Raw genomic sequence first — 26274 nt, forward strand, 5'->3', positions numbered from 1 at the left:
CATTTTTTCCCTAAACATTATATAAAAATGAAATAGTTTGCTCTGTAACAATAATTACATGTGTTGGACACAGAAAATACTTGTCAGTTGGTCACTAAGGGTTTTTTTGCAGGGAGAGCAGTTTCCAGATGGGGAAATACTCCAGCTTATGGGGATTTTTGTAAAGATCAGTGTATTCTGCTGCTTGTTTTCACCCAATTTCCATTTTGCTCAGGAGTAGCAGGAGATTGAATTTTCTTGCCTGAGTGATTTTGGTGTAGCAACCATAGCATCTTCTGTGTTCATGGTCAAATTGGAAAAAGGAGAAAATGGTGCAAAAGGAAGAGGAGAAAAAGGAGAATGGGAACATCTCTTTCCCTTACATTTGAACAGAGATGCAATTCAGATGGAGGAGAAAGGAGGGAGAGGCAATAAAAACAATCCCAGCCTTTAAAAAAGGACCTTAAAGCTCATAAAAAATCAAGAAGTGTTTTCATGCCAAAATTTCACAGCAAGTGTGTTAAGTATGTGCTTGCACGGAGCTTGATTTGAACTGGATTTTTAAGGGTTATTCATCTGTGTCAGGGGAAAAAAAACATTGTTGCATTTCATGGGCAACAGATGAAACCTGTAAACATAGCTCAGTTTTTCAGGGACGACTTCCCTGCATTGGGGATTTCAGGAAGCACGGGAAGCATGACAGGTCAGCAGAACCCCTTTGGGCTGGAATGCAAACCAAGAGAAACCATCATTCCTTCCGAAATGTTCCCTGAGTTTTCCTGTAGCTCTGTCCTGGGGGCTTTCCTGGCAGGTGTTCCACTCCTGCAGTTAGCAAGGACATACTGTTACAAAAGTCATGTCAACCTTCTTGTTAATCTGGGACTTGTGTAAACTGAAACCCGAAACCAGGTGGAACTGACCCAGTTTCAGTAATAAATTGATATTCTGGCCGGAATTGTGAGAAGATTCCCCCAGGTTTTGTGCTGCTTTGGTTTCAGGTGTCACAACCTCCAGTTTATCTGCAGCCCAGAGCTGGATGGTGCCTGGGACTTGGTGTGGAGCTGCTGGAAGGCCAGCCTGGATGTGGCAAAAGGAAAACGTGTGAACAGACCTTTCTCTGATAATAATCTTTGTCTCCTGCCTTTTAATCGGCCCCTTTCCCTTGCCTTTTGATCGCACTGGCTCTCAGGAGCCCACATGGGTCACGGAGAATGTGTCTAGAAAGGACTTGGAGGACAAGGTAGTTGCCACTGACCTGAAGTCCCCTTTAAAGAGACACCTGGAGATACTTTCTGAGGTGGAACTGTTACTGAAGTGAAGCTCTCTTGGTTTGATTGTATCTCTCCCACCTTGTGAGACAGTTACCAAGTGTTGCAGGACACGGCAGGTTACAGGATGGATTCTGTTCCCGCTGATACCTGCAGCAGAGGTGCTGAGCTTGGCAGGCTCAGCTGGGCTTGGTGTGTGGGCTGCTGCTCCCTCTGTTCCAGCATCTCAGATAAAAACTGGAGGGGAACCAGCTACCTCTTCAGCATTCATGTTATGCAAATTGCCAAATAGGATAAAAATAACTATTTCCTATTACATTCTAGAACAATCCACCGCAAAACCTATCTTTCCTTACTGTCTTCCATACACAGGGAGAGATTCTGTTTGTACTGTGTAGATGGAGGCAAGTGTGATCATGAGTTTTCAGTTCTCAGTTGTGGTGCTAAGGGGATGTGTAAGAACTTTACCCTCCTTCAGGAGAAGAGCAAACTGTTATGTGGTTTCTCTGGCATTTTAGATTAATAAATCATCCTTTTTATCTTGTAATTTTTACCAGTTAGTTACCAACTAGAGAATTTACAAGAGCAAGAAAGAGTGAAGAGGGAAGACAAGGGTGATGATTAACCAGATTCGTAATTATTGTAAGCTCTGGCTTAGAAACAGTGATAATTAGGAATTGGGAATGTAACTTTGCTACATCCAACAGTAGTTTCTTCCTTAGAAACATCAATTTTTTCCTTTCTGGTCGGGACCCACTCACTCAGCAGTGATTTTCAGAACCACATAAAGACAGAGCCCAGGACAGATCCTTTTATGTTCTGTGGTAAGCAGCTGTCCCTAGATGTCCCTGGTACATTCATAATATTGCTGTAATCAACCTCTCGTTCTCCTTGAGGCTTTGCAAAGCTCTGATCGTGTCAGCTAAGACCCTCTGCATTATGGCTAAGTGGATAATCAGTTGTGTATTTATTTACTCTGGGCTAGTACACAAACAATGTGAGCCATCCTCACTTGTCAGGTGCTGTGGGAGAGGGACAATTCACACAGTGCCAGCAAAAGTTATTTCACAGCTCTGGGCAAAAAAATTTAGCGGGGAAAAAACCCCAACAACCTCCCTCCTTGATATGCCGACCTTTATTTATGATCTGGCCCTTCTTTTTCTCCAGCACTGTAATCAGGAATTAATTACAGCACGGACAACTTCCAGCTGTGTTCACTTGATAAGTTGCACTTGGCCCAGTGCTCAAAAGCTATCTCTGGCTTTAAAGCATTCAATCCCTCCATAACATATTATCTAATTAGGGTAGTCGAGGGCTTAGTCAATGAAAGATAACCCCAGAAAACAAGCAGTACCCGGTGTGACAAAGGCCTTTGTGCATGTGAGCCTTGGGATCGATGGTGCATCGCTCCATGGAAGCAGCAACCAGGGCTCAGGTTTGCTCCCTGCAGTCCCCAGCAAACCCTGGGATTAGGCTGCTGTGACTCAGACAGGACTGGGAGCTGGCAGGATGCCTGTCCTGGAGCAGCCTTGCTACATACGGTGTAGCATTTCACAAACACAGGCACGTCCCCATTTTGCTTTGTTCTTTCCCCTGAATTCCCACCAACCTGTTCAGCGGAGCCTTCAACGCGTAGGGCAGCGCCCAGCAAAGTGGCAGGAAGGCCCTGGCAGCTGAGCCAGCAGCACCTGGCACCAGGGCCTTCCCCAGGAGCTGAAACCATCAGCAACAAAGTCTGTCACAGATGCTGCTTGGGGGCCAACCTGCATGGCAACTCAAGTGGGGTCAGAATTTCACAGCGAGTGCTGCCGACAGTGTGTGAGGGTCTGGTGCCTCTGTTTGCCAAACCTGGGACAAAACAAGCTCCCTTCAAACACAGGTTCTTCCCTTTCCCTTTAGCTTTCCCCCCTAATTTCTGCGTCGCCTGCACTGCTCCAGCCGTACCTGCTGCAATTCCTTCCCTTTTTAAGGAAGCTTTTAGTGCTACTGGGCAGGCCAAAATGGGGAGAGGGGGCAGAGAGGGGATAGGGACAAAAAGAATACCAAACCCCAGATTTTGTTCAGTATTTCTTGAAGCTCACCAGGTTTCGTTGTCCCACAGAGGGCAATCTGAAGTGTAAATTCATGTGTGTGGTGTTAGTGTTTCATGGTGGGGTGGGTAAGGCCAGTCTGTGTTTTATATGGGCCAAAGCCAAATGATTATTTTTAGTTTTTAATGTCTTCCTTTTGCAATAGTGTACTTTTTAATATTTTTAATAATGGCCACGTGCATTAGAGCATTGCCTGCCAAAGGTGTTGGGAAAGCTTTCAGCTGGGGAAAAGTTCCTGACTCCTGAGTTGTGGCCTTCATGGCATTAAAAATGCTCCAGCTCCCTTGTCAGTCATTTGGACTTCAGCTTTCCCTGTGAGCTCACACAGCAACACCTGTTTGCTCAAGGTGGGATGGCAGTGAGCTGATATGCCTGCAGGTAGGGCCTGGCTGCCTGCCCGCTCTCCAGGGGAAGGGCTTGCACTTAATTATATCATAGGTCAGGCAGCGCAGGCAGGAGCTGCCGTTGGGAGGAAGCTGCAGGAAAAAGCTCCATGACGGAAATAAGCCTGTACTTGTGTGCTGGGCAAAACGTGCTCCTCGAGCTCAGGGGAGTTCGCCTTGGTGTGTTAATGGCTCGGTTTACCCAGCTCTGCTCCTGGGAATTTTGGAGCCTTTCGTGTTGCCCTTCTTCCCTCCCACCCTGGCCTGGAAATCCCGTGGCCACGGCCGGGCGTGTGGGTGCCGAGGGACAGCAGGGAAGGACAGCTGGCTCTTCCCTGCGCCGAGATCAGCAGGGGAAGGTTTAGCAGAGCCCATTGTTGTCAGGGAGCAGCATCCTGCTGTGAGTGCAGGTGCTTCCTCAGCTCCCCCTGCCACTGCTCAGGCTCCTTTCTGGGCCACAAGTGCCCTGGTCAGCTGAGGAGTCCTGGTGGCCAAGGGTGGGTGGCGCTGGAAGGATTGGAGGCCAGCTTTCAGGATTGTCTGGGGCTCTGCTGAGGTGTGCTGTAGTACCAGCAGTGTTGTGTAAATACAGCTACAGTGAAATAAAGGGGTGCACCAAAATACAGCAGTAACTGCCCTTCTGTGTCAATGTAACACGTGCTCTGCACTAGGGCTCCGGGGGTGTTTTGAGTAAAAGAGTAGAGTTAAAAGCCATAAATATTTTAAGTGTATTTATGACCTTGGGAGCAATGTGCCAGGCATTTTCAACTGTCCGTGTGTTTTTGGAAACCTTCAGCTGAGAAGTGTCAGCTTCCATCACTTCTCCCCAGACTGGCGGTGTTTGTGGTTGGACTTTTTGTGCATTTGTTCCCCAGTGTGCTGGTAATGGCTGGTTGAATTTCCACCTTGTGCCCAGCGGGACCTTGGGCTGCAGCGAGTCGGGGGAGTGGGCTGAGCTTCTCCCACAGAAATTGTCCTCACAGAAATTACTATATGACTTAAACCTTGTGAAATGACAGTATCAAAACAAAGGCAACATTTTGAAATGTTTAATGAGGGGATGGAGTGGGAGGAGGAGAGAACATGGATTCCAGTGGAAAGGAATTTGGAAAGGCAAGAAAAGAAGAAAAGAGAAAACACTTGTGTGAACGTTATCAGCAGTTTTAAAAATGAGCAGGCAAATGTTACGTACTGAGAATATGAATGTGGAATTGACCTTTTCATTTCACCGATGAATAAGGAAGGGGTGGGAGCTCACGTCCCCGAGGGAAAACTGACATCCCCAGTCTGATGCCATGTGCAGGAACTGACTCCTGGTACCTAGTGCTGCCGCTGCCGTGCACGTTTGTGCTTGGGCAGGGTGTTGAGGGGCCAGGCAGCTCGGCCAGGCATCCTCATTTACGTTCGAGCCCTCCCCCTCGGTGCGCGGCCCATTAATCTTGCAGTAATACCCAGCACCCTGATAACTGGGCGAGGAGCCACGCACACAGGGCATGTCAAAACCCTCGGCATCATCCGAGTAACATAAACCGAAGTGACAGGAATTGGCCGTTTAAAGGACCTTCCGACAAAGCTGTCGTTTGTTCGCGGTGTGCTGGAGCGTACATCTCCCCGCGTCCCCTCTGAATGAGCGCCTGTGTGTGCGCGGGGCTGCTGCGAGCGGGCCGCCCCGCACATAAATACCGAGAAGTGCCCTCCTTTTCGTGTGATAGTAATCTGAGACTTTTCCGTTACATGAGGCTCCTAACAAAAGGCTGTAATTCCAGCAGCTCCGCTCGGGAAGGTACCACCGTGTGCCGCGCGGGGCCGGGGCGCGGGGCCGGGACCCCGCGGGCACCCGCTGCCGGGCGCGGCGGAAGGACTCGCTGGGGCGTTGCGTGAGCCGGGCCGCTCTTCCCCTGCTCCGCCGCCCCTCCGCCTTGGTACAGCCTTCCTTCCCTCCACCGAGCCGTATGGTAATCGAGTGACATCAGCCCGCGCCCGGGCGGCTGCTGATTATATTACAAACCAGCAGGAAGGGCTGAGGTGTGCGCGGCTCCTGGGAGCGCCGGCCGGGGCGGCAGCGCGTGGCTCCATGCTGCCTGTGCTTTGGGCTGATTCGCTGAATTGCTTTGATTTCACTTCGTTTCGCCAGCGCCAGACAAGCAATTGAACCAGATTCGAGCGCTTGAGAGTTGCCTGCCGTGGAGCTGGGGGAAAAAAAAAATCCACGCTCCTGGTGCTTTAAGTTTGAATCCATTACAGAGAGCTTACCCGCCAAGCCACACTGCTGGATTTTGAACCGAAGCTGTTATTTACTTAGGGCTCAGGGGGAGCGTTCTCACTAGGGACTGAAGCCAAACTGCTCAGGAAGCTGGGATTTACCTGCATGTATGGTAAAGAAGCCTGTGGTTCCTTTATGCTGCACTTCGTCGTCTCCCTGCGTTCCCTGTAAATGGAATTACAAAAATCAGCCAGTATGCCCGGGCCGTTGTCCCCAGGATACGCAGCTCAGGTGCCCTATAACTATAACCAGTTAGAGGGAAGATTCAAGCAGTTACAAGGTAAGCCTGTGCGGGTTTTGGGGAGGTGTTGCCGTGCTGCGATCCCCATAAACATGTTAGTCCGGGCTCGTTCTCACTGCATCAAGGTGAGAGAGGCCAAGAGCGGTGCTGTGGGAAAAAGCTCTGTGTTCTTTCAAGGGATCCCGTGTGGCTTTTCTCACTCCAAAGGTGTCCTGAATCTTACACAGTGCGAGGTGTGTGTCCAGCCTCGGAGCCCCCCAGCCTGGCAGATGAGGACTAACCCAGACCAAGCTGCTTAGAACCAGAAGGGTGCTTAGAACAACAAGAGTGAGGAAGCAGTCTGCTATTTATTCTATCCTTAAATAAAATCTGGTCTTAACTCTGGACACCAACCATAAATCCTGGCTGTGTCTGGGGACAGTTTGCAGTGCAAGGTCCCTTCCCAGCCCCTGAGTACCTCCTGGAAAGGCCGGTGGCTTCGCTTCTTCAAATGAGGAACAGTTGCATAATTCCCAAACAAATTAGTTTGCTCACGCCATAGGTCTCAGAAAGAGAACTCATGTACTTTAACATTCTTGTTATTTTTCATTTTGGATTGCTCTGCTTTTAGTAGAGAATGTCCTCTAAGGTTTTCCCGTGAAATTCTCTATCCCTGTGAGAAGCAGAGGGTTCTTTTGGGGAATGGCCGTGCTCTCTGAAGGGAGGGCAGGCCCGGACCCGGGCTGCAAACCCCTGGTGTGGGCGAGCAGTGCCCAGCAGCTCTGCCCCAGGCAGGGTAGAACAAGCTCTGCTGTTTGTCTGTGTAAGGCACATCCCAGGAATGAATGAACTCTAGCATTGCAGTTGCAAAATAAAAAAGAATTCTTCACTGAAACCAAACCTTCTCTTCCTCTGGATCCATATGACTCTGTAGATAATCCCAGGGCAGCAAAGTGCGGCCCTTCTGTGCATGTTTCTTATTTGACTCTAGTCTGTGCTGCAAGTGTGGCCTGTGGTTCCTGTTAGAGAGGGAGGAAGAGCCTGGTTAGTGCAAAGAATGTTCCTATTTGTTGGCTAAAGGAGGGAGGGAAAAAAAAATTCATTCATAGCACTTTGTTTATCTTGTAAACTGGCGAAGCAGTGGCTGCATAGGGAATGTAATGAGGCAGTGACAGCATCCTAAACACTGAGAACAGAGACATTCGTGGGGCAAGGCATGCAAAATCCAGGCTCCAAACTGGCACACGAGGGGGGAATACATCTGTCAGATCTCAGGCTGTGGTATTTGTGTTAAAAAGAACAAGGTAGGTTTGTGGCACTGGAGAAAAAAAAACTGGGGAAAAACCCCCTGGCTTGCTCCTCTTTCTTTGTTGGTTAAGTTAGCAGTCTAAAGAAGGCAGATTTTATCATTTTCAGGGTCACTGCTTCAGGAATCCATTATCTGTGTGTTTACATCGGACTGAAAGAGGAAAGCAGACTGCATTGTTGAGAGCACAGAAAGTGAGTTTTCCCTTCAGTGGAATGCACCATGTCGACTTAAAAAAAAAAGTTAAAAAAAAGTGCAGTGCTCTCTCTAAATGTGCTGCAATTTCCTCCAGCAGGAGAGATAAAATGTGGTGAATTCTCTGCAGTTGTAAGGAGGGATTTTGCAGCAGACCATCCTGTAGCTGTTTACTCTCATCCCAGGCTTGGAAGTGAGTGGTGCCGGTGATCTTGTTCAGGGTGGAGCTCGGGTGCAGGAAGTGTTGTGAATTATGCACCAGATACTCCCCGAAATGCTAAATAACCACACCAAATATCGGGTGTGCTGTAAAGGGAGTGGCTTCACTCTGCTGACAAGAAGAAGTCTTTCCTTGGATTAATGGCTCTTTGCTTGAAGAATATCTACAGAGTCATTATTTTGGGGTTGTCCCATTTTGAGGTGATTCTTGCTGGGAGGCCCTGGTGCAAACATTGGGTGTTCTGTGGCACTGGGCATTGCTCAGGGCACCCAGGCTCAAAGCAGCAAGGATGAACTGAATAGAAGTAACATTTTTAAATTACAGATTTAGCACCAGTTGTTACCCTTTTCACTATGGACGTGTGCAAACAAGTAAGAGCAGATGCATTTCAAACCTTCATCAGTCTGGTAAAAAGTCCCTTGGGAAGCTTTCCTACCTTGTTGTTTTTGTGTTTTCCTCCTTTATAACTGTTTTACTGCTCCTGCCCTCTGGTAGGACGGTTCTCTAGAGCAGCACCACACAGGTTACTGTAACCTCTGCTCATGTTCTTCCCACACTGAGTTTGTCTCTCTTTTTTCACAGATCCTACAGTTATCACACAAGTCCCCACCTTTGTACTAGATTGTAGCAAGGTACAGATCTAGCAAATATTGGAAGTTTGCCTCAAAAAAAGCACTTGGGGGCATATTGTTTTGTCTAAAATAACAGAGCAAGTGCTCGGGCCCTCTACAAAGAGAAGTCTGAATCAGCAATGAGTAGGAGACAGCTCTCTATGACCTCCTCTTTCCCAACACAGACAGTACATTAGGTTTGGCACTGGCAGCTTCATATGAGGAGAGGAGCCAGCCGAATTCTGCCCCAAAATGCTCCAGACAGAGCAAGTTCAGATCATCCGTGATCCCCATGGCACTCCTACCTTCTGCCTCTTTGAGATGCCTCCAAGTGATGTTTGTAAGGAAACTCTTGTTCTACTTGATGCTGGCTGTGGGGCAATTAAAGCAGGTTTTCCAGCCCAGTCCCAGTGCAGGTGTGGGACTGCACTGAAGGGACCGGACCGGCTCCTTCTGCACCTGGAAGGGTCACCTTGCAGGGAATCCCGGCTCCCACGTGCCTCAGTGGGCTGGAGGGAAGCAGGGTATGGCAGAAGCCACTGCCAGGAGTGAATCAAGGCTGTCTTGGTGCCAAAAGCAAGCCTGGAGTCCTGTGTATGGTTCACATGCTCAGTGCTTGTGCTCGTGAGAATGTCCGTGCAGGTGTGGGGAGGAAAACTCTGCGGCAAGTTGTGTCTCCTTCCAGAAGTTTCACTCAGTTCCTGTTATGGTTAGTTCCCCCAGTGCTGGAATGATAAGTGAGCGATACCATCAGTGGTTGCTATCATCCTAAAAACCTAGGTGTGGAGTTTTGGTTCTCATGGCCACTTGCTCAGTGTGCAGGGATCATGTTGCAGGGCTGGAGCTGCTCTCTGCAAGTAAAGGCAGAACCCCAAAACTCGTCTGTGGGAAACACGTTGCCATGGAGCTCGTGCAGGTTGTGTCAGTGGAGGAGATTCCTCCTGCTAAGTTTGATTCAGTGAAAATCAAACCAGATCTGTTGTTACAAACGAAGGCTGTCATCTGTGCTACTTGAGCGTGGCAGGATCCTGTGCCTCGGCTGGGCACGGTTGTAGGAGCTGGCAGGAAAAGGTTAATGCGAGTCGGGAATTTGGAAGGAGATGCCTGGAGCTGTATCACCTTCCAGCAGGAAGGCAGTGGTGTCGGTGCACAGGGAAGCAGCTTTCAGCACTGCTCAGGGGCTCTGCCCACCTGCTTAGCGGGACAGCGGGGTATTTGTTAACATCCCTGGCATTTGGGAGCTCGGCACTTTGTCAGCTGGGTCCTTGGAAAGTCGGGGCTCAGCTCCGGAGCTGTGCCTGAGGTGTGAGATTTCCAGCGGTAATTACAGATGTAAAATCCGGGGGGATGGGGGCGAGCTAGATCAGTGCTCCTGATAAATCCCAGAGGAAAGCAGCTTTCAAAGGAACTCTGTCCTCTGCCTTGCTGTGTGGGACATTTTGGGTCTGCTCAGTTTTGGAATGCTGCATTTCAGGTTGCAAACTGGGCATTTTTAGTGGGAGCCTGGTGTATTTTGGTGACCAGGCTGCCTGGGAGGAGGTGCCTTTATTTTGAGCCATGTCAAAAAGATTTGTTTGAAAAAGTGGACACTGGAATAAGCCTGTAGGGAAGGTGAGTGTCTCTGCCATCAGAGGTGTTTCAGATCCCTTTTAAACTTTGTTTCATGGGGACACAGGCTGACTGTGGCTGTACCAGTGAAGGCAACCCAACTGTATTTTGGGTGTTTGGAGCAGATCTCCTCACTGTGATAGCAGTGCCTTTCAGCAGGGCAGCTCCTTGGCTTGGATCCTTTGATCTGCAATGGCCCAGTGGCTTTGCTCTGGGTTCCACTTTGTGAGTGGTCACTGGGAATGTTATCACTTCCATAATACATGGATCTATATGTAGATTGGTTCCCATCCAGGCTGCAGGACAGCTGCAGGAACACCTTCCTCATTTTCTGTTCTTAAGCAGGGTTTTCCCCCAGTTTTTCCTGCAAGAAAATCTCTCCCCCAAATCCCTGCCTATGCCCAAGGATAAACTGGGAGCTCCCACTGCCAGCAGAGAAGTTTGCAGGAGCTGCAGAGCTGTCCTGCACAGGGCACAGACGTGTCCTGGGACACCAGGATCCTTGGGGGTCTGGGGGTGCCCTTTGAGCAGCCAGTTTAGCAGTCGCCTTCCTGCTTCTAAGATTTACCTTGTAAAGGCTTTGATTCCTGGGAGCAGCGACCTGCATGGCTCCAGGGGGTGATTACTGACCTGGGACACCCTACTTTGTCTACCAAATGGGGCACTGGCATTTCTTGTCATGGTAATTTCTGGTAAAGGCTGAATTTCATTCCACATGAAATGTGTTTGTTCATGCGTCTGACGGATTTTTGGCTTTTTTCTCCCCTACCTTCTCAAATCCACCGAAGTTGCAAATATATTCCTGTTCTGTGGCAAATTTTGCTTGATTTCCTGCTGTCTGCAACACTGCAAAGCCTGCATGTGTCACAGCATCCAGCTCCTGGGTTTGGTGAACACCTGAGCATGGGCTACACGGTTGGAAGCCCTGTCAGAAGGATTTTAAAGGGATCTCAAACTCACTTGAATGTGCATTTCTGTGAAAGCTGGGCCCTTATCCTTTCCAGTGCAAAGATCCCTGCAAACATAACTGAATCCTTGACTCAGCTTTTGGGCAAAGATCTACCTTTTCTGGTCATGGGGTTTGGTACTTGTGAAGATAGAGAAGGCAGGTTAAAAGGGCTCAGGGTAAGGTATTTATGCTCATGTGGTCAGTGTTGATACAGGCCGAAAAATAAACATTTAGGTTGGATTTGGCTCCTCACTGAAATAACAACAATGAACATTTACAGCTCTGAGCTGTTGGCTCAGGTTTTCTGCAGTCTGTTCTCTTCAGTTTTCATTCAGAGTATATTTGTAATATTTGGGGTTTTAGCTGTGTGTGTAAGAAACTTGATTTGAAAACAAACAGAAATCTCTAGGTGCTGTAGCCCTTTCAAAAGGGGTAATTCTGTGCACTTTTTGCAGCTCTGAGCTGGTGAGGCAAACAAAGCCTGTCAGCAGGTATTTTCACAGGGGACAGTGAGGTGGTTTGAATACCCTGGGGGTGATTTGTAGGCAGAGTTAGAGCAGTAAAATGATTTGTGTGATGCTGGTAACTGGTGTAAATCCCCCTAGCTCTGTGGATCTGGGAATGCAGCACAGGAACCAGGCCTTGGGTGTTCCTACATTCCGGGTCTTCAAGAAGCTCCGTGTCACACTGTTTTGTAGGCATGTTGTAACCACCTGGGAGTACAGGCTCCTATTCCAAATATTTTTCCTATCCAAGAACCCTATTCAAATGGATTGTGGGTTTTGCCATTAACTTCTGTGGAAAGTGGGGCAATAAAAAAAGCCAACGGACAGAGATGAAAGTGGTGATAAAACACCAGAACAATGGTTGTCTTCCATTCCTGAGCCCTTCCCCAAGTTGGGTTTGTGATTTCCTCCTTTTCCTTCATTTCTTTCATCTTTCTGTTTTCTGTTGGGTGCTTGCTTTGACTATTGAAGTGGAGGAGCTGCTACCTAAGCTCAGTAAAAAACTGGTGAAGAAAATCAGATTACAGTATGATTCACAAAATCCCCATTTCCCTGTACTAAACTGTGAGATCCCAGCGCAGGGTGTGGGGTTTGGTAACTGCACCCCTTCTGCTCAGAGGCTGAATTTCATGAGTGTCTGAGTACTGACAGCTCTGAAGGCTTTTTTGTCCCAGTTTAAGTGGAATTGAGAGTTGTTAAGTATCAGTTACTAAGTAGCAGGGTATGACATGTGAAAATTAGTTACCTTCATGGATACACCAAATATTGGGAATTGGGAATTAGTCCCTGTTAGCTTTCAAAGCTGTGCTGAAGGAGATAGAATAACATAAATAAGGTGTTTGAGAATCTGCTTTGCTCTTCCCACAAGAAATGGAATCTGGAATTTCAGTTGGAGGTTTATATCTGGGCCTGGCAGGTAATGGCCTTTATCCCAGTGTGATTGTCTGAGTGAAGTGACATAAGGACAGCAAAGATTAAAGTTGTTTAATGAGTATTAGTAAACAACTCCCCTCCCAGCTCCAAATGAGTCCTTTCAAAGGAAAGGGTCATTTGTGGAGAGTAAGGAACTCGTGCAGCACTCACTATATGCATTTTCACCAGCAGTGAGCAATTTTCGGCTCCCATGCCCTCCTTAATTACATGAGGCTCACTGCTCCTGCAAATGCATATAGCTGAGTCCTCACATTTCTGTCAGAGCAGAAAAGACCAGAGGGATGGGAAACGACCAGAGGGATGGATGGGGAGCACTGGTGCTTGTGACTCGTGCTGAGGAGCCCAAGGTCGCGGTGGCCGGGAGAGCCCACGGTCACACAAAAGCCCTTGTGCGGTGGCTGCTGGAACGAGGGTATCCCGGGCTGAGAGCCTCCTTTGTTGGGAGGGAACTACTGTAGCCAAACTAATATTAACCAGGCTGGGAGCCCAGCTCAATGCCCCAGTGTTTGGGAGAAAGGAGCTTACAGAGAAAGGCCCTTCAGTGTGAGGGGACAGCGCAGACACGCAGGCAGCCGTGGGCCATGGGCTGGGGGCCACGGCCCGGCCTTTGCAAAGGCTTCTCAAAGGCCTGCCATTACCAAGTGGCCTTTTCACGGCATAACTGGAAGTGCTGGTAATTCCACGTTCAGTCAAGTTGGGTTTGTGCTTAAAAATATAACTGGAACTCTTGAAAGCGCAGGCCCGATTACATGGACACGATAGACTGACACTGGACAGGGCCACGGTGCTGTTTGGTGGGAATCAGTAGCGTGCACAGCCCCCTGCACTGGCTTTGGTAAAACTGTATTGGGGTGGTTGTAAATATTTATTATACGTTATTGAGATGGGCAAAGAGCAAAAGCATCATCCCAAATGGCATTGTAAAGGAGGCAGGTTTGGTGTCCCTTGCAGAGACCTCAAACATCTCTGCCTTGGATGTTGCCAAAAAGGCAAGGTGGGTGTTTCCGAGGATTGGTGTGAGTTTGAGGTTAGACTCTGTAAGTTCTCTTGTCTGTTGTAGTCCTGCCAGAACTCAGTTCTCAGGTGGAGTAGCTGCCCAATTGCTCACCAAGCAGTCAGTGCAGAAAGCGGGGTGGTGAGCTACAAACACGATCTGTGTGACCGCAGCGCTCTAATCACAGGCAGAGGGCTGACCTTATGCCTGCAGAGATTAAACAAAACAACATGTGGTTACAAAGAGATTTAAGAGTTTATCTGAACAGAATAAATGCTGCCTGCCCGGATTTTTCTTGGAAAAAACCCCTATGTTTTAAGGAAGATACTTAAATTTCACTTAATGGCTTGGCATTTATTCAGAAAATCAGCCAATATGCAGTGCCCACTTCCCAGATAATCTGAACTAAGGCAGCCCCGTTAAAGGAGCTGCACAGCAGCACAGTGCTGAGGGATTTGATTTCTCAAATCCAGGCCTGCTCCTGCATTTTTCTGGAATAACAACTCCTCCTTGATTTCAGCTTCTCCATGCTAGTGACATGTGTTGGGTTCAGCCTTCTCCTTCCAAAAAACCCCCAGAAGTGCAGTTCTCAGTGCCCATTTTGTCCAGGCAGTGTTTCCAGTTTTTGTAAGTATGATCGGATTGTGATTTGGTTCCAGGAAAAAAGAGAAGTGCAAACCTGGCTGTTACCTCTGCAGTCGACTAACTACAGTTTGCTTTGGGTAATGATTAATTCTCCATCTAGTTTAGTATCTTTCCACAGTTATTTCCAGGGACACTAGACTTTGGTAGAGCAACGGCTGCTGGTTTCAGGGTGTGCCTGGCAATCCCGTGGAAGAGGCTGCTGTGAAATCACGGTGTGACTGTGCTGTGATTGCAGTCTGGGATGAGTAACAGCCATTAGGGAATGGCAGTTAGGTAAGGCTCTGAATAAATAGGGGAGGTGTCTGGGAACAGCAGATATTGGTTGTGCCCTGAACTTCTGACCTTTCTGTTACTCACGACAGGGGGTTCAATAATTTGGGTTAACTCTGCCTGGTGTCTCATGTTCCCTGAATAAAAAGGAATTCCTTGGGATGCAGTGTCCATCCCCACTCCCACCCCGAGTCAAGGGGCTGGGCTGTGCCCCCATGTGCTGGGGCTGGAGGTGCTGGTGAAAGCCATGGGGTCTGTGGCACTTCTGTACTTAAGTGGATGAAGTCTAATTGGATCCAGGCTCTAATCTCGAGCCCAAAAAACAAGGAAAGGACATTGGGAACTGTTTTAGCTATGGCTGTGGGAACTGCATCTACTTCCTCAGAAGGGAATTGTCCCCCATTCCCTCCCCATGTCTTTGTTCACCCTGTGGAGTGTGAGTTGAGTTCCATCCTTGTGGCCTCTCCTGGGAACAGGAAGGTGTGTGTTGCTTCCAGCTCCAGGAAGTTACTTTAGAAAGTTGGCAGTGCCTGCAGCCGTTTCCCGAGTGTTCCCAGGGTGACGTCCTGGCCACTGTCACTTGTGCAGGTGCACTGATAATCCCTCAGCCCTTAACAGCAGATATGTGCTCCTTGCCCCTGGACCCGATGGCTCTTAGTTCTTGCCTCAGTCCTCGCGGAAGGAGCTGCCAGGGTGAGACATGGAACTGTGGCACAGTTTTTCCATAAATCCACTGCTGCTGATAGATTACTGAGAGCTTCTCTCTCTGCCTCTCCTCCAGAACAAATGTGTCTGATAGGGTATGTTATAAAATCCCCGTGATATAAACCTTATTTGCTGGAACATTTGCTCCCAACAGTTGACTTGCCCTGGTATTTGCCAGCCTGTGGGTGCTAATGATGCTCTGTGCCCTGTGCTCCTGGCGCCAGCCGAGTTCCAGCCAATTCCTCACTGCAGATCCTTTCTTCCTAAATAAAAGCAGTCTCAAGTTGTCCTGGAGAGCAGACAACACTTGAGGACACCTCATATGTAAAGCCCTCAGCCATGCAGCGTGTCCTGGCAGTGCCATCCCCGAAGGGATGGATCGGAGCTCTGCCCTGGCGCCAGGAGAGCTGCTCCCCAGGCTGGCTCTGGCAGGGCTGGGACACACACGGGTAAAGCAGCAGCTCAGAGGGGACTTCCCCTGCTTTTCCTGAGTGACTGAAATGACTGGGCAGGGCGGTGCCATCTCCACAGTCCTCGTTTCAGGGTGCTGGGTATGGGGCTGTCCCTTTCCTCTCCTCCATCCTCAGGAGTGTGGCCCATCCCAACCAGTCCCTGGCAGCTTTCAAGTGTCCCTGTGTGAGCCACCTAATGCCAGAACACCTTTTGTTTTCTGTGCTGCACAACTCAGCTCTCCCTTCTGGTGTGGCTCCTGTTGCCAAGTTTAGAAACATGTCCCTGGCATGAGCTGCAGGTCACCGTGGACTCCACATTCAGGACTGTGTTCATGGAGCTTTTCCTTCTGCATAAACACCTGAGGTGTTAGAGTTGGGCTGAAATGTGCCTGTAAGTTTGGAGACCTGGAAATCAGTGAGTTGCCACAGCAACAGGAACACACAGATCAGTGTAAGGTGCCATAAATGCATTTTCCTGCCTGTGTACACCTGTGTACCCGTGGTGTGCCCTGGGGCTGTGTAAGATGAGTGCAAGCACACAGATAGTCAAGGAATCTCTGCAAACATGCAAGAGTTCTGCGCTTAACCAATACCTGAACTATGTGCTAATGACATTGCTGTCACATTAGCAGGCAACTGGGAGCATTAATTAGACACTGAGCTTTCAGAACTTAGTGTGCTCTGTGTTTCCTTTATTTACAGCCATTATCTTATAGTCTGCTTGGGGCTTTGTTCTGGTTTGGGGGGGGGGTGTTTAAAGAAAATACCACAACACCGCTTCACATGGGTGCTTTTATATTGATTAGGCTGAGCTGCTGATGTTGCCACTTAATTTTCTGATTGTGCTAAAAGTGAAGGAAGTTAAGTGAGGGTAAATTCTTGGGAGGTACCCTGGACACCATGTGGGGCCTTCCAGTTGTTGTGATCAAGGCCTGGCACACTCAGTACAACTCACAAGTCCACTTTTAAGACTAGAAAAACAAGTGGTGTTTCTGGAGGAAGATACACTTTTAAGGTGTTCAAAGTATAATTTTACCCAGCTAATTCCTTCAAATTTGCATTGCCTTTTAAATCTCAGAGAGACCTTGGAGGGTTTCAAACAAAGGGGATTTTTTGCTGATACTGATTTGAAAGTTGTTCCCTGGGTAGGAAATACCATGCTGGAAAGGGATCTCTTTTCCCCACTCTTGCATAACTCCAAAGGCTAAAATGGTTTTGCTTAAACATTCCACGTTGTCCCACAAAAGCAGATCCATAAATGACCTTTGGATTGGAATCCAACAGACCAGCAGGAAAGTGTTGAGGTGAGGAACTGGAATGCATGTGCAACTTGTCTGTGCCTCAGGAGTCCCAAGAAAGATTTCTTACTATTAATTATTATTTTTTAATTGCCACATAGATTTCTTAAAAACCCCTTTAATACACAGAGAGTCTGGTTGGAATGTGAGTTCACAGTGATGTTGTGGTTCAGTTTTCTGGAGCTTTCCTCACACAAGTGAGCAGGTGAAGGTGTCAGTTCCTCCAGCCTCCAAAGACACCAACTCCAGGACTCCCTGGGGAGCTCTGCATGATGGGTTTGCAGATTAGAGCCAGAGAAGATTAGGGATTTTTCCTCTAATGCTTCTTATTGGCAGTTTGTTTCAAATCTCATTAAAATTAATGCATTTTTAAAACTCCCTTTTTAGAAATAACTGCATTTTATAGATACCAGGGTTCCTTCAGCTACACAAGTGATTTTAATTGTAATCTACAATATTTTTGTTGCTGTTATTCATTCAACTTTCACCCTTGGGATCTAGCTTGGATCCCAGGCTTGCTGAGCCATGGCCTGGCTTACCTGTGGTGTTGCTGCTTTTCTCCAGCATCCTGTCAGCACAGTGTAGTGCATCTGACTCCACAAAACAGCATGAACATAACAATGGGAAATTACTGTGTGGCCATGGAAACTGCAGGAACTAAACACATTGCTCAGCAAGGCTCGGAATTCAGCTCCTATTAATCCCTGATCAACACCCTGGTTGTTTAAATATGTGTGCTTCCATTTCAAATATTTCTGTGACAATGAAAATTATAATTTAACAGCAATTAATTATAATGATAACATCTCTTAGCACAGAGATTTAATATTTTGAAAGGATTAAATGCAGCCATCATAGATTTCTTTATTTTCTATTCATGCTTTTCTGTCATTAAGGTGAAATTAGATTTAAACACCAAAGCAACAAAGGTTTGGCATTTCTTTCGTCTGTTTGGCATTTCTGCTTTGCCACCACAGTGAGTTTTTAAAGGAGCATGGTCAAAACATACCACAGCTTGGACTTTTCTCTCCATGTAATGTCTCAACCTGTGCCTCAGGTGAAAGCAGAGATGCCCCAGCTCTCTGAAATCCCTCGGTGGGATTCCATGGGGATCCTGGCAGTGCAGTCTGGCCCGTTCTTGTTTAATCTTGAGAATGCTTCACGCTGGAAGAGCAGTTCATTTGGCCCAACACACCTGCTCAAAGCAGGGGCACCTTCCATGGTAGGGCAGGTTGCTTAGGGCTTTGTCCTCTTGGGATGTGCATATCCCTGAGGATGGAGATCCCACAGCCTGTGGGGATCTGTCTGCACACCCCCACAGCGAGAGCCTTCCTGCTGGGAGTCCTCAGTGACGGGCTTTTTTGCCAGAAAGGATGGAATTGGCCATGCATTGTCTTCCCAGGGAATGCAGAGCCCTGGTGGCCATCTCTCAGTGACTCATCCTGGTTAACAGCTACAAGGCTGTGTTTCCCAATCCCTGGCTGAGGAGGATCCCAGGCTGGTCACACAGTTGCCTTGTAGGAATAGCAGTGCCTGTGCCCCTGTAGTCCTGTGTGAGAGCTGCTGCATTCCCGGAGTGCTGGGAAGAGGGAGGAGTGCTGGTGTGAAATAATGAAAACAGCCCAGCTCCTTCTCCCTGCCCTGGTTTTCCTTCCTGTAGATGAGTGGGCATCCACTATAAAAACTCTCCTTCTGCTGGGTTTGGTGAACGTGGGCAGAAACAAGACAGGGAAGTACCTGGCATGTTCCCTGCCCATGCCAAGCCCTGCTCTCACCCTCTCCAACCCTGCCCATCAGACAGTGGTTTGGACAAGTATGGAAGACTATTTTTGTCCCCCCCAAAATCCCCTGGCACTTCCCTACATTATGCTGATAGTGCTTGTTAAAGGAAACTGCCGAGACCCCCACAAGGCTGTGTGTCCTTGAAATAGTGCAGTGACCTCAGGTCTGCATTGTTCTCCTGTGGGAAGGTCCCAGGCAGTGTCCTGGCGATTCTTTTTCCAGGCTCCTTTTGCTGAGGTGATCTGTCTGCTACGTGAAAGGGGAAAATGGAAACGAGCACAAAGCACTGACATCCGATCAGCCAGGAAGGGTTTGTGTCCCTGCCTGGAAAATGCCCCCAGCACTGAGGCATTTTCATGCTGCTGTTGAAAGGAGGCCCATTTGAAGAACTGAACTGCTACTTTGTGTAAAAATGGTTTCGTAACATCCTTCTTCAGAAAGGAAAAAGAGAGGCCCAGAGGAGGTACCAAGACAATCAGAGGGATGGAGCAGCTCTGCTGTGAGGAAAGGCTGGGAGAGTTGGGATTGTACAGCCTGGAGAGGAGAAGCTTTGGGGTGACCTGATTGTGGCCTTCCAGTGCCTGGAGGGAGCCTGCAGGAAACAGAGAGAGAGACTATGTACAAGGGCCTGGAGTGACAGGACAAGGGAGAATGGCTTCCCACTGCCAGAGGGCAGGGTTAGATGGGATGTTGGGAAGGAATCCTTCCCTATGAGGGTGGGGAGGCCCTGGCACAGGTTGCCCAGAGGAGCTGTGGCTGCCCCATCCCTGGAAGTGTCCAAGGCCGGGTTGGATGGGGCTTGGAGCAACCTGGGCTAGTGGAAGGTGTCCCTGCCCATTGGGGTTGGACTGGATGGGCTTTAAGGTGATTCCAACCCAAACCATATGATTCTGTGATACAGTTTGGGGCCAGGCCTTGGTCCTGATGAACATTTGTCTCAGAATGGCCTTCAGTAACGTGGGCTGGTGTGTGTAACCCAGGGCACAGGGTGGGGTTGAAGCTGCAGGCGGGTGTAGGTGTTTCCAAGAGCAGCACCCAGAAGTGTTAAACCACTTGAATCAGCCACTGGAAAGGTTGTGTTCCTGTTGGTGCTTTGCATTTCGTAGAGAACAACAAGCAGTCAGTGGGTTTCCTGGAGCAGCAGAGGAGCAGCTGAGTGGTGGCTGTTGGTGCACTGGGCTGCCAGGGGTGTTCTCCACAGCAGGGAGCTGGGCCTGCTGTGGGACATGGTTCCATGGTTTTGTATTCCAGTTCCCCTGGAGTTAAACAGGCAGTTCACATAACCACCGTCAGTGCAGGGACAGCTGAGCACACACTGCTCTAAAGCTGCTTAAACATGTCATCTTCATCTCCTGCATTAAAGGAAAAATCAAAATCAAAAGCTGAGTTCTTCCCCCAGTTTAATCTGTCAAACCCAGATGACTGTTACATTTCTTTTATTTGCTGTGGGAGACTTTGCAGCGACTTTTTGCAGATGAACATAATCATTCTTGTCCATGAATCCAAAGGTGGCTTTGGGAAGGTTTGTTTCTGTGTTGCTGACACCAAAATGCCATAAACTCTGTGTAAAAATAAAGACAATGAGGGGACCTGCCCTTCCACAGCCCGGATTGCTTGGCTGGCTCCCGGCCATTGTTCTGTGTCATTGTGTGAGGGAGTTCAGTGCCATCAAAGAGACAAAGCAGCACAATTGTTTGTCCCACATGCTGCATTATGGAGCTTTCCCTTTTCGCTTTCCAGAGCAGTTTCCAGCAGTGAAAGTAGTCACATGCTGTAGTGTTTAATAGGGAAGGGTAGATATTTAATAGGATTTAGGAGCTGGCTGGTGCATCCTAGTAAAAGCAAATGGATTGCTGAACACACCCCGACTTCTCCACAATAGTCTCCATGTAGCAGAGTCAGGAAAGCAGCAAGGATTTTGCTTCTTAAGAAATCACCAGCTAAACAAAACATGAACAAAATCCCCTCGTTGCTGTGTCATCTTTAACATTTGCATTCAAGTTCTTGTCTAAGTCATGTTGGAGCATGTAAAAGCTTTGGTGTGATCTCACCCTTTGGGATGGGAAGTCACTCCACAGATTACTTTGTGCCACAAAATAACCATTAACAAATGCATCCTGTTTGCATCAGAGCCATCAGCTGCTCCATCCCCTTTCCTCCTGTGGGCCAGACTGAAAGGGAAGGAGGTGCCTTTTCCTAAGCCCTGGACCCACGTGTATCATGTTCTCCGTGTGCCATGTGTAGGTTTGACTTGCTGCAGCTTTCCTTCTGGTTTGTTCCTTGTCTCTGCACATGTGTGTTAAGGACTTGTGTTTTCTAATTAAGCTCCTTTTTCCCCCCATTTTCACCAATCCCAGCTTTCAGTCCTGTCTCACCATCTGCAGCTGGAGAAAAGCAGCATCCACTGTTCAGTTTATTGCCTTGCTGCTAAAGGGGAGATGGTTATAGGGCACTTGAATGTTGGGAGAAACTGATTTTATTTCTTTTTCTCTACAGGATCCTCCTGAGCGAGTGATCCTTCCTCCTTCCTTCATTTTCTTCCCTATAGACCAGTTCCAGTGTATTTCTATTTAGACTCTCTGTGCCTTTACTGTGCATGCTTAAGCATTGTTCTCTCTGGGCTTCCTGATGCCACAAGGACTAAAAGAGCCTGTGTGGGACCATGTGGAAAGGCCATCATTTGGGAATGTTTATCCAAGCAGATGTTTCTCTCCTCAGCTGCTCCGGTGTGGATACCCAGAGGTGCTCTTTTCCCCTTTGGGCTATATTTAGTGCTGCATCCCTTGAGTGATTTGCAGTGTTCATGCCTCCTGGAACAGCAGAGGTTTGGACCCGTGTTAGAATTATTTTATACTCACAATTGCTCTTGGGTGAAGGTTATCACAGCTCATCCACTCAGGTTGTTTCCTGATAAAATCTTGCTTGATCACCACATTCTGGTCCCAGTAGCTGATCTGCCCTGCTCTCAGGCATCTTTCTCAACTGAGAAACCTCCAAGCACAGCTGGAATTTGTGAAGCTGTGAGTATTCCTGGCTATCTCACTTCATACCCCCACACCTGTGACAAAGCGTAGGGTGATATCCTGCACCCTGAAAACCTACAGCAATGGGAACGTTGGCCTGTGAAAGGAAGCTCTGTTTTCTCTGTGCTCAGTTAAGCAAGGTTATGATCTGGGAAGTTCTGGGAAGCTGTGGATAGTGGATATCAGCAAAAGTGGTGTGCTTGGAGCAGTGCTCAGCTGATCTCTGAGTCAGGGTGTTCAGCAGTGCTCCAGGTAGGGCACGCACCGGCTGCTGTAGGGAAAACAGGAATGATTCTAAACTGGGAAAATTACTTTCAGCATGGTATAAACTTGTAGGTGACCTGCTTTTGGAGCTAGGGATTAAAAGTCATCCATAATTTGTCTTGAGGTAACCCAGGGATCCATGGACGCTGGCAGTGCCTGGAGCAGCTGCTGGGCTCTGCAGGGAGGCTGTCGGTGCCTGGTGGCTGGGCTGTCCTGCGGTGTCTGAGCACAGGCAGCAGCCCAAGGCTGCTCCTTCCAGCTCTCCCTTTGTGCTCCAATGTCTCTGTTTCCTGCAGGAGCGTTTTGGCTCCTCTGAGAGCACCCCTTTCCTGCCCAGGGCTGGCAGGGGTGTCACAGCCCCTGTGCAGGGGCACCATCCGGGTTTGCTGTTGGGTTTGGAACAGAGTCCAGGTCAGTGTGTTGGAAGTGTGGTTTGCCCGGTGTGGAGGAGCGAGCAGGTCATCTTGGAGCTGTGTTTAGCAAGCAGGGGCTGCACAGGGAGCCTTTGCCAGGGCAGTGGTTGGTGCTGCAGGCTTGGGGGAGCACAGAGGGGCTTCTCCCAGGCGGCTCTGCAGCCCTGCCTTTCCCAGGGCAGTTACTGGAACAGCTTCACCATTCTTGTGGCTCAGCCCTGTTGGGGTCACTCAGCAGAGTGAGCGTGTGACAGAAGGGGATGTGTGTGCCCCCCTCCCGCTGTCCCGCACTGGGCACTCTGGGCTCTCACTAAGTTGACCACATTTTTGTCAGGATTTTTTCTCATCAAATTAGCGGAGGAAGATTTGTCTCTCCTCAGGCGAGGAAGGGACTGGCTGCCTGTTTGTGATCCTTTGCAGCCCTGTTTATGTGAGTTCCAGTGTACAAACTCCCGTTTATTTACCAAACTCCTAAACAAAGTCAGTCCTTGATGTATCACAGTCCCGGCACTGGGGTTTGCAAACCTCCGTGTGGTGGTGGCATTGTCGTGTCCTTCCGCACGAAGGACATTTCCTTCCCAGTGTTGCCTCAAGATAAGTTGGATTCTCCATTATCGATTCTGTGCTTCCGTTTCCCTGCTGTGTGTGTTTTGCATGTCGCCAGTTTCTCTTTACCCTTGGGAAACAAATGTTTTCACAAGCTGTAGGACACCTGGGGCTCCACCCATATCCTCTAGTTTGAATTAATCTTCAAAATCTGTAGCTGTGTTTTTGAAAGCATGAAGGACATTTGTCAAAACCATCACTTGAGGTTCATAAATAGCGCTCAGGGCCCGTGGCTGATGTTAAATCCTCAGTGTCACCACTCATGGGTGCACCTGGCCCTTAGGGGTTTTGCACATTAAGAGAGTCACAGTTGTGTTCTGTGCTTGGCTGAGCTGTCAGGGCTCTGAGTACCACTTTTCTCTGTGTACCTTTCTTTCTCTGAAACGCACAACCAAAATTCATGGAATTTAATTTTGTGCGTGTTTTAACCCGAAACCCCAGAGCAGAAAAATGCACTTTATCAGTTAGAGAGGGTTGGTAAAAGCATTGCAAAAACCTGCTGTCATTGTGAAACACCATGTAGAAATAATCAGGAGAGGTTTGAACACGACCAGCCCCAGTCACACCACCTTCCAAACGGGCTTGGTTTGCTCTTTCCCACGTTGAGGGAAGCGATGCGGGGGTAAGAAGGGCTGAGCCTTCTCCCTCCGGGGGCTTCCGTGGCTGAGAGAGTCGGTGGGGAATCAGAGCTGTGCTCTGCCCGTGCCAAGGGCGGGATAAAGCCTGGCCTTCCTGGGTGAGCGCCCCATTAGGGGCCTGAAAGAGCTGCTGTGTCTCCGTGGTGGCATTTTCTGAGATAAGTTGCTGGCAGGGAGCAGGGGGCCTGGCTCCTGTGTGGTGCTGCAGGGCTTTCCCACGGGCTGCAGGCTGCTCCAGGGCAACCAGGGATCTCCCTGCTTTTGGCCCTTCTTGCTGGGAATCAGAGGGGAGATGGGAAGAAAACGAGGAGCCATGGATAGCTCCAGCTGTCATGATAGCTCCAGCACTGAAGCTGCACGTGAAGAGCCGGCTGTAGGCTCAGCACGAGCAGTCGGTGCTGGCAGCAGCACAGCTGAGACATTGTCCCCCTGTTTGGATGTGGTGGGTGAGCGGGAGGAGGGCAGTGCCTGAGGATGGGTGGGGAGCAGGTGAGAGCAGCACAGCCAGAGCAGCACAGTGAGAGCGAGCGGGGTGGGAGCGGAGGGGAGACCAGAGAAACCAGCCCTGCAGAAAACAGGAAACCAGGACCACAGAGAGCAAGAGGGAGGAGACGGGGAGGCAGAGGGGGAGAGGTGGCCACTGCTTGAACTAGAGCAAGGAAAACACAGGTGAGGGCACCACCATCAGCTCCCGGGGCACAGAGGGCCTCCAGTCGGGCAGGGAGGGACTGGAGGCTCTGTCCCATCCTCTCCACTCCGATCATTCACTGTGCTTAAGGATGCTGAGGGAACACAGAAGACAAGGAGCCAGTGGAGCTTTCTCAGGGTGTTTTCCCTGAGGCCCCACTGCCTGAAGAAAGCACTGTCTTGTCCTCCTTTAGGGCCACTGATGGTGACTGGGAAAGCAGTGCCTGGGTCGTGTCAACACTATCCCCAGGAGGGACCCACCTTCCCCCTCCTGGAAGGGCTACCTGGAGCCTCTGGTCTCGTGGCTTCCTGGCCTTGCTTTCAGCAGCAGGAGCTCCCAAGCTGCTGTCAGTTAATCCCATGGCACCAAAGGCTCCACAGCCTCACTTGACGTGTCACTGCGTTTCCCACATCGTGTCTTTCATCTGCTCAAAATTAGGCATCTAAGTTCTTTTCCACATGGAAGTTCTTTTCCCACCCATTACTTTTGCCATGATCCCAAACTGGGGAGTCTGTTGTAACCATAACTTTTGACCACAGATGTTTGTGATGGGTGGCTTTATGATGGTATTTGGTAGCTTTTTTTGTTTTACATAATATTTTCTATATCCAGCTTTATTTTTAGATCCTGTACATCCGCATTTCTCTTTCGAGTGAGTGTAACCACAGGGATCTCTGAATGTTGTGCTTCTGTGTAGAGACTACAGTGACTAAATAAACAAACTTGCTGAGTTGTTTTGGGGCTTGTTCAAGCTGGTGAAGGGAGATGTGGTAATTTCTGTTAGAAATTTCTTTAAAAAGCACCAGCTATTGCAAGGTTTCTCTTCTGTGACTCATTTCAAAAAAGTACTTCAAGTAAAGGCATGGATTACTACAAGCAGATATGTAGATCCATATTTACTTGTAAATAGTTCATAAAATACATATTTCAGGCTAGTAGACACCCACTGCAGTTCCTGCTGATTTCCTGTTCTCTTCCTCTATCACAGGGATCCTCTGCCTCACATGGAGTGGGGGCAAACCATCAGTTCCCTGAAAGCACATCACTGTTTTATCACTAACCCCACCTTTTTCAGCTTGCCAAGCCCCATTTTCATTTCACACCTTATAGGGAGGTAAAAGCTGTCAGAAGTGAGGCAGTTTCAGTGCAGTAGCTTCGGTCACACCCTACCCATGGGTAGCAAGGACGAATTCAGAAATCAGTGGGAGGAACTGCAATCTCAGGGTGGGGTTTGTGCAGCTCCAGTGCAGGTCTGCTCTTCCTCCCACTTACACCATTTATTAGCTGACTTCTTGTCTTTATTCTTTTACTTGTTTTTCAACTTTCTATCCTCTTCAGCCTCATGGCTGTGCTGAGATCATACCCCCACCATGCCGTGCTTTTGGGAAGGGGGCACATCCTTCCTTTGGAAGGAAAGCATCCACCAAAACCTGTCAGATCTGCTCTGACATGGGTGTTTTCTCTGTTTCAAACAATGTACTCGGAGCTTTCAGAGCTGGAGACGTGTTGCACTGTGGTTTAGGATTCACCTGTCTCCATGTCCTGTTCCTGCACATGCCAGTGACTGATGGAGGCTTGGAATCATCTCTGCTTGGGAAAGCAGAGCACTTCCATTCATACATCTAGCTGTGGATTCCAGAGCCTGAGCACCTGTGTTTTGACAAATGCGGTCTGTAGTAGTTCCCAGCTCAGTGAAATGACTTTTGGCTGACAGGGAAGGGCTTCATCCAAAGCCCTTGGCAAAAGAATTTAACCACGGAGATGTATAATGCTTCTGTCTGAGAGTTCTGGGCTTGGCAGATGGCTGGGTAGGAGTTTGTGAATTAATGTGGACTGCAGCGAGCCTGTGCAGTGAGGGAGCTCTCAGCCAATGTTTTCCTGTATAAACAGTTGTGAAAGACTGGGAAGGGAAGGTGGAAAGAATCCATTTTTCTATGGCTTTAAATTAATGCAAGTCCCCGTCAG

At 48.8% G+C, this 26274-nt stretch overlaps 1 protein-coding gene across 5 annotated transcripts in view; it reads left to right on the top strand.

The window, feature by feature from the left end:
* The window catches only part of SPTBN1 (spectrin beta, non-erythrocytic 1), a 114398-nt gene that overhangs the window by 40806 nt on the left and 47318 nt on the right, over positions 1-26274 (top strand). The window contains exon 1 of one of the 5 annotated variants that reach the window (XM_051792822.1): positions 5745-6263. The exons of the other annotated variants lie outside the window; for them this stretch is intronic. Coding sequence (XP_051648782.1) covers positions 6155-6263 — 109 coding nt within the window. The 5' untranslated portion in view covers positions 5745-6154. Of the gene's footprint in view, positions 1-5744; positions 6264-26274 lie in introns of those variants that run through there. 5 annotated transcript variants of the gene reach the window in all.

Source organism: Manacus candei, unplaced genomic scaffold (genome assembly GCF_025592945.1).
Source record: "Manacus candei isolate 608988 ecotype Guabito, Panama unplaced genomic scaffold, ASM2559294v1 h1tg000035l, whole genome shotgun sequence".
In the NCBI taxonomy this organism is placed as follows: domain Eukaryota; kingdom Metazoa; phylum Chordata; class Aves; order Passeriformes; family Pipridae; genus Manacus; species Manacus candei.